The 15,009-nt window shown below is 38.1% G+C and overlaps 1 protein-coding gene across 2 annotated transcripts in view; it reads right to left on the reverse strand.

The window, feature by feature from the left end:
• Window positions 1-15,009, reverse strand: part of PHLDB2 (pleckstrin homology like domain family B member 2) — a 173,454-nt gene that overhangs the window by 31,305 nt on the left and 127,140 nt on the right. For both annotated transcript variants that reach the window (XM_012554759.1, XM_004373693.3), the window contains exon 13: window positions 8,600-8,807. In XM_012554759.1, coding sequence (XP_012410213.1) covers window positions 8,600-8,807 — 208 coding nt within the window. The remainder of the gene's footprint in view (window positions 1-8,599; window positions 8,808-15,009) is intronic.

Consider the following 15,009-nt stretch of genomic DNA (forward strand, 5'->3'; position numbering starts at 1 on the left):
TCTCAGGTGTTGCAGTACAGCCTGGCAAGAAGGCGTAGAGGTATACAACGCCAGGTATTCAGGGAACAGAAAGAGAAGGAAGATATAGAGAGACGAGAAACAGTTGTTTTGTCTCTCGCTGGACTTTCCGTGAGGCTGCTTTCTCGTACCCTGTTTGCTGGTCTCCGATAGGAGTGCAAGATGGCGGATCTGCACTGTGTTAGCTGGTAGGGGACCTCTGTATGAATCTCTCCTCGCTCTCCGTTCTCTGTTAGTTTTCTCACTCCATTTGGTGCTTGGCTGAGTTCTTTATCTCTTCATTTAATATTTTAGGGTTTCAGGATTGTTGTATTCTCTGTTCAGCTTAGTTTTTCGGATCTTTGCTGTGGAAGGACGGTGTGGTGCTTCTCCCTAGAGCTCCATTTTGCCCGGAAGCTCATTATACTTTTGATTTGCATTTTTCTAATGGCTAATGATCGTGAGCATTTCCTCATGTATCTGTTAGCCACCTAAATGTCTTCTTTGGTGAAGTGCCTGTTCATATCCTTTGTCCATTTTTTAATCAGTTTATTTAACTTTTTGTGGCTGAAGTTTTGCAGTATCTTGTAGATTTTAGAGATTAGATCCTGATCAGATTTGTCATAACCAAAAATTTTTTCCCAGTCTGTAGGTTGTCTTTTTACTCTTTTGATGAAGTCTTTTGATGAGCTAAGTGTTTGATTTTTAGGAGCTCCCAGTTATCTAGTTTCTCTTCTGGTGTTTGTGTATTGTTAGTTATGGTTTGTATTCTGTTTATGCCATGTATTAGGGCTCCTAGTGTTGCTCTATTTTTTCTTCCATGATCTTTATCGTTTTAGATTTTATATTTAGGTCTTTGATCCATTTTGAGTTAGTATTTGTGCATGGTGTGAGGTATGGGGTCTTGTTTCATTTTTTTGCAGATGGATGTCCAGTTATGCCAGTACCACTTGTTAAAAAGACTGTCTTTTGCCCACTGAACAGACTTTGAACCTTTGTCAAACATCAGCTGCTCATAGGTGGATGAATTTATGTCTCGATTCTGAATTCTGTTCCTTTGGTCTATGTATCTGTTGTACCAGTACCAGACATTTAAGCCACTATTATTCAACAAAACTGTCTTTGCTCTATATTATGTTGTCACTATTTGACAGTTTTTCGTTTTCTTTTTTTTTTTGCCATCAGAACTGCACCTGCAGTGAAAAGCAAGTGCAACTGCAATAAGAATTTAGGGAGTGGTATTTAGGCTTGACAATATCATGGCATGTGAAGATGGCAACAGATGAAATGTCACGCGGCCTAGCACCTCTCATGTAGGGGGAGTCTGAAGTCACTGAAGATAAGCTTTATAATGCATTACCTGTAGCACGTGATATTTATCATTATTTTCTCAAGTCTATCCAAATCAGGAGAGAAGTAATCCTTCCTGTCATTGCCCCAACTTCAGGACCTTCTCCAAAAGGCAGTTCAGATCTCTTATGTGATAGCTGTAAGAATTCTGATGGTACTGAGAGATTAGCTATTAATGCTATAAACATGCCTAGTTCTGCCTTTTTCTACTTAAGTCATGTTGTTGCTAGTTCATCAACTGAAGATTTCTTTTATATCTAAGCAACACTGGTAAAACTGTATTCATAAAGGAAAACAAAACTGCCATCAAGGGTAAAGGGAATCTAAATAGTAGACTTAGGAGTCTTCAGTGCTGAGTAACATTCTCTTTCAGCAAAATTTGAATTACTGATGGAAAACACCATTTTGTAAATCAATTTTGTTTTAGGAAGTTCACTTTGAGGCAAAGGCAAACAGAAAAAGGAAAAATGAAAAATAAAGAACATTTTCATATATGAAAAACAAAACATAACATGAAGCAAAAGAAAATTCTCCATAGACAGACAAACTTTTTCCGAAATTGCCTTCAGTGTACCAAGATTATCACTAATGGAAAAACCAGTGGCCTAGAATATTTATTTTTAATTAATTTGCTCTTTGGAGGTTTTTTTTTTCAGCTCAAGCAAATTATTTACTACTTATAAAATTAATCTAATTTTTCTTTATTCCATAGTTCTTCGCGTATTAGAAGAACACGAGCCTTCCCTTTTCTAACACTTTCTCAATCATCTTTCACGTAGTCTGGCATCTGGTCCTCTCCACAGTTGCCTGTCACCTCTGAAATCACTCTGGTTTGCTATATCTTCTGAAAAGAACTCCCTAGAATAGAATGCATACACTGGTTTTGACTATCTATGATAGAAATCAGAATACAAACTTTTGCCTAAAATGAAGTGATCAGAAGCACCTGAAATTCTGCTTAAAGTACTCTTAAAACCAAGTTCAGCCATTATTTGCCCCTCTCCACATCCACTATCCCCCTTCGCCACCCCTCACTGTTGATATTTAAGCTAAAAATCAATGTCCTTAATATTTTCTCAAGGAGACCTGGTGATGCAACGGTTAAGTGATCGGCTGCTAACTGAAAGGTTGGCAGTTTGAACCCATTCAGCCACTCTGTGGGACAAAGGCCAGGCGATCTGCTCCGGTAAAGATTACAGCCAAGAAAACCCTATGGGGCAGTTCTACTCTGTCACATGGGGTCGCAATCAGTTGGAATTAACAACACCCAACAACAACAACATTCTCTCAAAGCACAAGCACAGAGTCAGGGCACAGTAAGTCAACACTAGCAATAGTAAAATGTATCATTGCAGGTATTCAGCGTGTCCCATTCTACGAGCCAACACAGAACCAAATTTAAATCGAATTTAATGCAGAATTAAAGCTCAGTTGCCTGTTTTCTAGGACTCAAGATCTGTTTTCTAAGCTGTATGTTTACAATGTAAATAATGATGCTGAAAAAGCAAAAAACATTGCCTGACTCACATAAAGCTGTGGTAGTCACAAAAATGATGTCTCAACAAAAAATAAAGGGCAATTTTACCCACAACGCTGAGTAATTCTACAGTTCTACACGTGACTTTTTATGACATAATAAACCACAAGCCCAAGTTTATGTCACCAGAATTTAAGCATGGAATTACCTCTTTAGCATATGTGTAATTTCAGGGTATGTTAATACGTAACTAAAAAACAAATTTAAGTAGAGCAATCTTTTTCTCCTTTCTACTAATTCTCAAACAAATGAGGATGCTTTTCCATAACGCACATTTTAAACATTAGTCCCTTATTATCTGTTTTCCTAGTGTTTGTCATATTATTTTCCATAACGATGGGGGCACACTTGTTTTAGGATAGCATGATTTCTTCCAGATAATCACTCCACAGAGAAAAAATGCCTCTTTTTTGCTCTCTCTTTTACACTAGATCTTTCACACTCATCTTCTACTATGGTTTTATTTTATTTTTGTCATTCACAGGATCTGCTAGCACAATCAGATAAATACCATTCATAATTTTTGACTGTGCTGATTGGTTTCTGTGCCTGTGACTGCTCGCACCACTGGGTCACTTCTGTGTGGACTAACTATGGGGAATGATCCCGTCTGCATGAAAACACTTGCCAAGAATGATGACTCTGCAATAATGCTGTCCTTTTAACATGGTCTACTTAATGGAACCATTCTCACTTTCCACCTTTGCAAACCCTTTTTTTTTTAAGTGAGTGAGTGAATAAAAATAAAGTTTTTGGTGGCAACCCTGTTTAAGTCTCCCAATCTGAACTTAGAAAACTTACTAAATACAATCAAAACGGTCACATTTTAGGTCATTGACTGTACTCATTAGGACAGAGTAGAACTGCCCCATCGGGTTTCCAAGGAGCAGCTGGTGGATTCAAACTGCTGACTTTTGGTTAGCAGCTGAGCTCTTAACTACTGTGCCATCAGGGCTCCTGTACTCATTTACCATCATTAAATATAAGATGGGGGTTGGAAATGATTATTTGGAAGGATGCATATTTACTTCTAATTTTTGGAAGACAAGTCGAGGCAGGAAGCTGAAAATGGAGGAAGAAAAATACCAAGAATGGAAAACATATAAACTGTATTTATTTACTAAAGATGGCTCAAAAATAGGGAAAAATAAAAAAGGTCAAGCTATCAAAAGTTCACCATAGGATTAGTAGTATCCTATTTATACATTATAAATTTCATAAATTTACATTTAGAAAATGTCAACTATTTTTCAGGGCAGGGGGAGAAATGTGATGTTTTCAAAAAACTGCTACATAAGAACCATAGGCTGCCCCCTTCAGATTACCACACCAGGAAAGCAAACGTGCATTTTTCTTCCTCTCTTTTAATGTTAATTTATTCCTTTCTTCATCATTATATAAGAGTTGTTGAGTTATCCACTCTGTCTTGTGTAAGTGTCCTGGTGAGTGTCTTGTTTAAATACTGTATTGAATTGGTCAGGTTACTGTCATGGTGAATAATTACTCAAAGTTCTAGGCTTTCTGTTCTGAGAACATTTCCTCCTGGCTCTGTTGTCAAGGCTCTGATAGGAGCACCTGGTATTGATCAACACCCCTCAGTGAAAGAGGCAGGTTGATGCCCAACTGTTCCCTACACTCAAGTGCCCTCCCTAAAATAATCACATTAAATTAAAAAATAAAACAAAAGTTGGATAAGCGAGATAATGTCTCTCTAACAGTGAATGAAGTGAAACATTAGTCTCCCTAAGATTAAAGAAACTCACTTATCCTCATTCTTTATTATTAAATGGTTCTCTCCTTAAATCTGGGTCATTTCCCATGTAGCAAGCAGAAATACAATTCTCATGCTTGTTTCAGTGTTTTTCCCAGGTCCTTCTTTGATAGGATATACCTGGTAATAGTGATTATTTCATAGAGTTGCTGGGTGGCATAAACAGTTAAGCACTTGACTACTAGCCAAAACTTTAGTGGCTGGAACCTACCCAGAGGCACCTTGGAAGACAGGCCTGGCAATCTGCTTCCTAAAGGTCACGGCCTTGAAAACCTTATGGAGCAGTTCTCCTCTGAAACACATCAGGTCGCCACAAGCTGGAATCAACTCCACGGCAATGAACAACAATATTGATATTTCACCCATTAATACCAAAATGGCAAGGCATTGTACTCTATTACAAAATGTAGCATCTATTCTTTTCTTCTCTCCCTCCCCCACCCTCTAGACAATTTCCTGTCTCTAATGCCTGATTAGACGTGGGTCTCTGACATTCTTTTCCTTTAGGAAACACTGCTCAAAGCTATGAGGTGAAATCGACTCAACAGTAACAGGTTTGTTTGGTTTACCCAAAGCTAAATATACTTCGCTTCTCTGTTTATCTGTTACTACTTGTTTTGTTTTGAGAAGGGAGCACATTGTGCAAACTTTTGTAAAGGAAGAAATTATATTTATATACTAGTAATTTCTCCCAAATTGTTTTAAAATCTATCACCCTTTTATTCAAGAAACAATCCCTCGATTTTGCACACTAGCAAATCAGGACAAAGAGAATTCTATGATCTTCTCCAGGCAGCACAATCAGTTGTCAGGTCAAACCCACAGAACACAAGACTTCTTATTTCCAGCCTGCTGGCATCACTGCAACACAGGAAGTTTATTTGATGGCAATTATCACATAGACAGTTTCTTTTGAGACACATAAGTGCTCAATTAACACTTATTGACTATTGGATACTTTTTGGGTGGAAACCAAATGGTTCTCAGTCAATTAGGATATATAGATCAAACACAGGAAAACATCAAAATTAAAAATATATCCATTTTACTATATTCCAAATTATTTATTAGGCCAACATTTATTACTTATAATATGCCAAGATCCCTTTTGAGTCCAGAAACCAAATGATAATTTGGCATTGAGGAATTCACAAATTAATTATGGAAGACAAATTGGAAACAATGTGATCAGTGTTGTAATATATACATATATATATATACATATATACATATATACATATACATATATATATATATATCTCAAATGCTATGGGGACACAGAAGAGAGAGGCCCAAAAGGGAGAAGTACTCATAAGACTCCAATTTAAGACTGAGCTTGGAGGATAAGGAGAATTTCTCCAGGCTAAGAAGGAAGCGGGGGCAAGACAGGGATAAAAGATATTTTGCAATGCCAGGCACTATTAGTAAGTATTGGTTAAATGAATAAACAAATGACCTAATGAACTGACTGTAGACAGTGGTGCGCTGGTAAATCAGTTCTGTGAGAGGCGGGTGGGAGAGGGTGTAGGGGTGGAGACTTGTTGTTTAGTGTTTGCCAATTTACTTGGTGGTGGTGTTCGAATCCACCAGCTGCTCCTTGGAAACCCTATGGGATAGCTCCACTCTGCCCTATACTGTCACTATGAATTGGAGTCAACTCGATGGCAACGGGTTTGGTTTGGTTGCTGTTGTTGTTAGGTGCTGATGCTCATAGCCACCCTATGTACAAGACGAAACACTACCTTGTCTTGCACCATCCTCATAATCGTTGCTATGTTTGAGCCCATTGTTGCAGCCACTGTGTCAATCTATTTCATTGAGGGTCCTCCTCTTTTTCGATGACCCTCTACTTTACCAAGCATGATGTCCTTCTCCAGGCACTAATCCCTCGTGATAACATGTCCAGAGTATGTGAGACATAGTCTCGCCATCCTTGCTTCTAAGGAGTATTCTGGCTGTACTTCTTCCAAGACAGATTTGTTCATTCTTCTGGCAGTCCATGGTATATTCCATATTCTTCGCCAACACCATAATTCAAATACATAAATTCTTCTTCATCTTCTTTATTCACTGTCCAGCTTTCGCATGCATGTGAGGTGACTGAAAATACCATGGCTTGGGTCAGGTGCACCTTAGTCCTCAAAGTGACATCTTTGCTTTTTAACACTTTAAAGAGGTCTTTTGCAGCAGATTTGCCCAATGTAATACATCCTTTGATTTCCTGACTACTGCTTCCATGGACATTGACTGTGGATCCAAGTAAAACGAAATCCTTGACAACTTCAATCTTTTATCCGTTTGTCATGATATTGATTACTGGTCTAGTTGTGAGGATTTTTGTTTTCTTCATGTTAAGGTATAATCCATACTGAAGGCTGTAGTCTCTGATCTTCATCAGTAAGTGCTTCAAGTCCTCTTCACTTTTAGCAAGCAAGATTTTGTCATCTGTGTATCGCAGGTTGTTATTAACAAGTCTTCCTCCAATCCTGATTCCACATTCTTCTTCATATAGTCCAGCTTCTCGGATTCTTTGCCTAGCATACAGGCTGGATAAGTATGGTGAAAGGATACAACCCTGATGCACACCTTTCCTGATTTTAAACCCTGCTGTATCCCCTTGTTCTATTCAAACAGCTGCCTCTTGGGCTATGTACAGGTTTCTCATAAGTACAATTAAGTGTTCTGGAATTCCCATTCTTCACAATGTTATCCATAATTTGTTATGATCCACATAGTCAAATGCCTTTGCACAGCCAATAAAACAGAGGTAAATATCTTTCTGGTATTCTCTGCTTTTAGCGAGAATCCACCTGACATCAGCAATGATATCCCTTGTTCTGTGTCCTCTTCTGAATCTGGCTTGAATTTCTGGCAGTTCCCTATTGATGTACTGCTGCAATGTTTTTTTTAATTATCTTCAGCAAGATTTTACTTGTGTGTGATATTAATGATATTGTTTGATAATTTCCACGTTCTGTTGGATCGCCTTTCTTTGGAATGGGCACAAATATTTACTTGGTGTAAATACTGCTATAACGGCCAATTTCAAGATACCACATGAAATCACTGAGCACAGAGTTGTGAAGAGTTATATACATTTGGGTCTGGCCAGCCCATATGAGCCAGCTTCAGTCGATGACTTCTGCAGAGCACTCTGTAAATATTGGTGGAATGACTGAGCGTATAAAAGAATGAATGAATAAACAAACTACCTGATTCCAGGACTGGGACCAATACAGTCAAAGGCATAGAGATCTGAGAGCACACCACCCTTTCAAATAACAAGAAGTCCTGTGAGGTGTGTCAGGAGGAGAGAATGAATGGGGAGCTAAGCTGGACCTGGAATGCCTGCCTCTGGGGTCTGACTTTATTCAGTAGGTAATGGGGCACCATCAAAGCTTTTGAAGAGGAGAAGTTCTATGACTAGATCTGCATTTTAGATGTGCCTCTGCCCCTAATTCCATAGCACTACCTTTGCTTCCCTCAAAGTATGAACACAAATGAGTGCTAAAATCCCTACAAAAACTTTAATAAGCACAACAGCTAGAGCCTTCCTTTTAACAAAACATAAAGGTAAAAACTCCTTCACAGTTCTGACTCTACTGTTGGAAATTATTTCTTTGTTTGATCAAAACCACTGCAAATAAAAATCAGAGTCAACAGAGGCAAATCAATGTTGAAGAACAGTATAAATGTGAGCTCAAGTGTAAAGAAATAGGGCAAAGGGGAAGAATGGATGGCATGGTGTCTGACTGGCTAGGTCACACAGGGTATAAACTACTTTCAAAGGGCCCATGGCATTAGACTTTCTTCTGTATTGTAGACTCTTTGGGCCTGGACAATTTGGGCTTGTACATATACATTGTCCCAATTTGATGGCTTTACCTTTTGAAACCAGCAAGTGCTTTTCTAAACCAGAAAACTTACTCATGAATAAATCTTACCTAGAGATATTGTCAGGGGAGCAGGCAGAGATGCTGGTCTCCATGCTATCAGAGCTGTCTAGGCTCAAAGAATCAAAGGCCTGGTCCTTGTAGCTGTGATCTGGATAATGGAAACTATTCAAGTAGACATTTGACTCAGACGCGGTCCGGTTGTAAAATTCAGAAGATTTCTGCCTTTGTCCTTCACTCATCTGTTGGTGATTATACCCTAAGAAAAGAGCCATAAATATGTTACTGTGCCTCATTTTTCAGTCCTGGAAACTTTTAAGTCTACAGACTCACAACAGCAACCAAAAACATCTGCATATGACTCCAGGGGTAAGTTTGGTCTCATTTGTTTTGAAGCTGATAAGATCAAAGGAACAGCATCATGCTCAGTGCAAGAAAGAGACTCAAAGAAGTGGTCTTGTGAGTGATCTTTTTTGGCAGTGGGCTCACTTAACACTTGCCTAAACCATTCCTACATCTCAACACAACTGAGGATTATATACTGTAAGAAAAACTAAAGGCCCTAAATCCTTGAAATGCAGCTGGGTTCATGTGAAAGCAGGATGACTCCTAGTGACAAGCAACACCAGGATTTGAGAGCTGTCACTCTTGAGTGGTATCTGAGTTTAAGAAACGTGAGATGTGGTCATAAAGCAGCAGATGAAATCTTCCAGGTATAGGATTTCAAAACCTTGTATCTCATACCATCACTTACGCTTTTTAAAAAAAAATTTATTTATTTTTTGAGTTGTATGTACTTTATTCTATTTTAAAGGTGATGATGTGGGCAATAACAGTATTCGGTAGTTTGGGGTTTCATGAAAAGAATCAAGTGTAATCCTCATGAATATCAAAGGCCTACTATACACTGAATTACACAAGTGGAAATTGTTGGTGTATGTTTTGTTGTGGATATTTTCACCACAATATTAAAAAAAAGGTCTACTACATCTATAATAGACAATGTATTGAACTAATTTCCAATAAAACTTATGGAAAATGTAAAGTGGTTAGTTTGTGCATAGTCTGTGGATAGACAATAGTTATCCTTTTTCTAGCACTTACTATGTACTAGGAATTCTGTTACACATTCTATAAAGATCCCATTATGTTGCTGTTTTTGTTGTGTGCCATTGAGTCGATTCCAACTCAAGGTGACCCTATAGGACAGAGTAGAACTGTCCCTAGGGTTTTCTTGGCTGTAATGTTTATGGAAGCAGACTGCCACGTCTTTCTCCTGGGTAGTAGCTGGTGGTTTCCAACTGCCGACCTTTTGTTAGCAGCCAAGCACTTAACCACTGCACCACACGGGCTCCTTATCCCATTATAGTCCCACATTATTTATCATTCCATTTTACATGTGAGAGAAACAAGGCTTAGAAAGGTTAAGTAACTTGCCTAGGATCACAGAGCTGACAAGGGGTGGAATCTGTATTTGGACTCAGGTTTGGGCTGACTTGAAAGCTTGGACTTCTATGAAGTAGATATTGTCCTTGATCACAGAATGGGTTTTCTGGGGAGCAGAGGCTGAGACGGAGTTGGGCACTTATGCTTTTAATCTGGATAGGATCCAAACTGCACATTTTTTCATTTTTCTCATTCTGTCTTTGTTTTTTAATTACCCTTACTTTCCAACTACTTATTTAAAACACTTAGGATCAATAATCGTTCCAGTGGCTATAGTTCTTCTAATTACTGGGTGTGTAGCTTTCTTCTTATTCCACCTTAACAATCAGCCATCAGCCACTTGGTGATGTTGACCGTATGAAAATGCAGGTGTCAACAGGTCCCAAGGTATAGTAAATAAGAGCTTTTTCCTTACCCTGGTACTTCGTCAGCTGGCACATTATGTCATTGGCTTTACCTTGTACAGGTAGTCCCTAAGTTATAACGGGGTTCCGTTCCAATGGCACTGTCATAAGTTAGTTCTAAGTCGAATACCTCATTTTTTTTCAGTTTTCATTATTATTGCCTTGTATTATCAGTATCTGGATAAATCTGATCTTTATTTGTCTTTAGGGGTTGGAAACAATACATATAAACTTACAGATAGGATGACATCAGTAAATTATGTGCCGGAATATTGTATGTAGTACATATTACTAACAATAAGATGTACCAAAAAAAACAAAACAAAACAAAGAACAGATGGTCATAAGTGCAGTTCATTGTAACTCAAATACTTATTAAGTGGAGGACTACCTGTACTTTTATTGCTATGGCTTACTCTCTGGTAGCTGACTTGGGAATTTGGCCTTTTTTCAGTTCTCTATTTTACCGTATACTCAGCAAGCAGGGACCATACTGATTAACAAATCTCCTGGTTCATTACAAAAAAAAAAACAAAACTTTCCTCTAACCAGTACGATAGTTTACACTCTCTCACTACTCTGATCAAGCTATTAAGAATATACCATTGGACCATTTGAATTTTGCCTCTTTTCCAGTGCTCTCCCTACCTTTCCACGAGGCTGTTAATTAGCAAAGGAATGGCCAAAAAGCAGGCAAGAGGAAGTGAATGACTCCAATAGCTTCCTCAGCTGCTGAGTAAACATTTCCACTTAAAAATGGGAGCCACAACGATGATGCTCTAACTAAGCATTATACTCCAGAAGTTTCAGTAAACTGAGTTTAGTTCCATGCCGAGTTTTCAAGCCATTAGTACTCAGAGCAGTGTTAGCTACCTAGATGAAAATATGTTAAAGCCTTAATTTGGATTAAGATATTTTTGGAAGAATAAGTTTCCTTAATATAGCTGTTACTATAAACACATACATTTTTTTCTCATAAAGCCACATCACTTAGCTAAGGGAAGACACAAAACATAAAGACACACCACGAGATCTTAGATAGAATATCATTAATCGGCATCAAAGCATAAAAACAAAGCCAGTGCATTCATAAGCATGGAGCTTGTGCCTTTTATTTATTCATTTTTTATAAAGAAAGACAAAATAATCCATTATTCAAATATTTACCTTTGACACTTGAACTTTTGGAATTACTTATTGCTCCTTTTAAATTGTTTCCAATTATTCATTATGAAAAAGGTGGGGGGAGGCAAAAACAAACAGAAATTATTTGAAAAGGTCACACATGTATAATTCCTTATGTATTCAAAAAAGGCATCTGACATAGAAAACTTCCAAATTGGCACCAACTACATGGAAGATATTTCCTCGTTTTAGTATGAAAACAAACCACTAAAAGACAGCCAGGTAATTTGAAACACACAAGAATCGCATCCCTGGTCGTGGCACCTGCTGCAACCCCCCTCTCCCCTTCAGTCTCCTACCACGAGGAACAATCAGTCCCCACAAGGCACCTAACACCTCCTTGGAAAAGCAAAAAGAGGGTGAGTATATATATATATTTTATTAAAGTACCGGTATGTCCTGCCCCTCAAGGTAGGAAGGAATAATTTCAATCAAGATATGTAGATCTTTTTTTTTCAAACCATATCACAGAATAAGAGAATGAACTTACAACCTTCAGGTAAGGACAGTAAACTAAAATAACTCAAGCTTTTTCAGACGTGGGCATGAGGGGCAGCCATGTCACAATGTCCACTAAGGACAGTGAACATACATTCTCCAAGCCGATTCACTATTCGTTGACGTCTAACTCTACAGCTGAGAGAGCCTTCCAGTCCTTCCCAAGGTAGAATAAGCATTTTACATTTTCCTAGCAACTTAAATGAAAAAGCCCACTGCTAATGAACACATCTTTCCCAACACACTATGTTTGTTTCCTGTGGATCCAACGTGAGTGGGAATGTTCTCCTTATGGAGGAATTTTATTTCTAAATGCAACTAACACTTTACCTGGTCACAATGAACCCAGCTGCCATCTGGCTTATCCTTATCTCTGCTGAACAATTCCAAGAAATGGTTTGCCTGCGACTGTGGAATTACGCCAATGTAATTCTGAAAAGCTGGGTTTGGGATTCAGGCTCTGGTCTGGCCAATCAAAGGCATAGGTACTTTTGATAGAGGAAACACCATAGAAGAACAAAGGATTGAAAAAGGGTATCCCCCTAAGGAGGTCCAAGAAGAACTCTGGAGCAGCAAAGAACCAGAACAACTGTAAACTGGTCTTTAAGCCTCCACTCAAGTGTAAGCTTTATGAGCAATGGAGCCATGTATGACCTGTTACAGTATCCACATTATTTAGCATATGAATGTCATAAAGAGTCAGTGAATGAATTCATATTCTCATCTATCAATTCTACATTAATGGTGAAATAAGGAATTGAAATGTATCTACAGTTAGGGGTGGGGCAAAGTAAGTGAACTAGAAAAAATGAGACTTTCCCAACCTTTGAGGATGCTTGTTTTTATTTTTATTTTAAATAAAAATTAAACACGAATAACATTAAGCAGTGGGAAAGCAACTAAAAAGTAAAAAGCAAAACCCACTGCCGTCAAGTTGATTCTAACTATAGAGACCCTACAGGACAGGGTAGAACTACCCCATAGGATTTCTAAGGCTGTAAATCTTTACAGAAGCAGACTGTCACATCTTTCTCCCGAGAAGCGGCTGGTGGGTTCGAACTGCTGATTTTCAGTTACCACCCAAGTGCTTTAATCACTGCACAACCAGGTCTCCTTGAAAAGTAAAAACGGACTTGTAAATGCTCTAAATACTTATTATCCAGACAGAAATAGCTGTTTGACAGGGTAGTTCATAAAGTATATAAAGTGAGACTTGATAATATCTGAGGCTTGTCACTAATCATAGCACATACAAGGAACCCAAACAAATTCATCTCTCTTCACTGCACTGAAATGAGATCGTCCTAGAGAGTCAACAGATTGGATATGCAAGGCCCACTGATGGACTTATTGATTTTTATTGCCAGTGTCTATGAATTCTGACTAATCAGACCCAGAAAGCCCTTTCTGAGTTAGCTCTTCCAGGGTATGTAGACTCTTGCCAACATTTTCCAAGTTTGTGTAATATACTTTTTAGGGTTACCTGGGACTTCACATGGAAAATGAGATGACTTAAAAATGTAACCTGATTTAAGAGGACAAAACTAACCAGTATTTCTGCCAGTTCAGCCTGCTGTAACTCACCTGCTGAGAAATTCATTCTTCCTAATGATAGTCCACAGCCGGGAGATGAAGGTATAGGACAAATCAGGAATTAGGGAAGAGAATGACAGAGAAAGGGGAAAAGATACAAGATCAAAAAGGATGACAAAGGGACAAGAAAAATACACAAGGCTTCCAACATGCTAATCATCGACACTGTTAGTAACAATACCAGCAGATTAACAAGGCACCATATTCACATTTTTAGATTAAATCTGAATTTCCAGAGAACTTAAGAAGTTAAAAAAAAATGGTCTTATAATACATGAATACAGTTAGTCAAAAAAGACTTGTTACAAAAACAAAAAGATCTTTCACACATACCTGTCCACCAAAAAATAAAATAAAATAAAAAAAGACTATATCTATAAAACAATTTTTTCCAAACAGACAGTAACAAATACTTTTGAAGAGCTCAGGTTTGTAAAATGCCATTCAATCGTTTGAAGCACAGCCCATGAAACATTATTAGAAATCTCCTAGCATCTGACATATCTACCACCTAACTACAGAAACAACCATCTTCCTTTTTCAAGCCAGTCATTGAAGCTGTTCTTCACTCTCTCCACTTTCTTTCTTATAAAATAAGCTTAAAAGAATGAATAAGTAGGAATGTCCTAAATCCTTCCCACCCTCCAACTGTAGCTTGCCTTTTTTTATACCTGGCCGTTATAAAGGAGAAACATCATGTTTTACACTCAGGCTACATACATCACCATGCCCACTCTTTTCTTTAGATAGATCCTGAATCTTGCAAAACAATGCTTCCACAGGACCCATGCTTCCTGTAGGGTCTGACCTTGTAATAAAACACCAAAACAAAGAGGGTCATGCAGCTGCCTGTGAATGAATAGCAGCTGTGCCCAGCATTTTGTTTTGAAAGTGCAACAACTTTTTTCTCTATTGTGTGAAAGGAATAATTAGACTAAAAATCCACCACTGTACAGTTTTACATCTAATTACTCTTTACAGATGACTGACAATGACCTTTCAATATTTGCTGGAAGCAAAAACAGCACACAGGGAGGTTGTCATACCTTTCTTGGACTTTCCTGCATTTAACAGAAGACAAAAGGACAAAGATTTCATTCATTCTGAAGCTTACAAAATAATAGGTCACAAGTTGTACAAAAGCCAACAACGTTTACAATCTTAGGAGTGGACTTCCTCGACTCTCTGCTTTGACTCTCCTCTCAAAGATCTTTGTATACACGATTCATGGTGTCAGTTCTATGAAAACAGTGCTGACTGAGGAAGGCTTATACTTACACCATCATCCTTGATGTTTCCATTAAGATTAGCAGCAAAAAAAATAGTTTATTTAAT

This window comes from Trichechus manatus, unplaced genomic scaffold, assembly GCF_000243295.1.
Source record: "Trichechus manatus latirostris isolate Lorelei unplaced genomic scaffold, TriManLat1.0 scaffold00026, whole genome shotgun sequence".
NCBI lineage: Eukaryota > Metazoa > Chordata > Mammalia > Sirenia > Trichechidae > Trichechus > Trichechus manatus.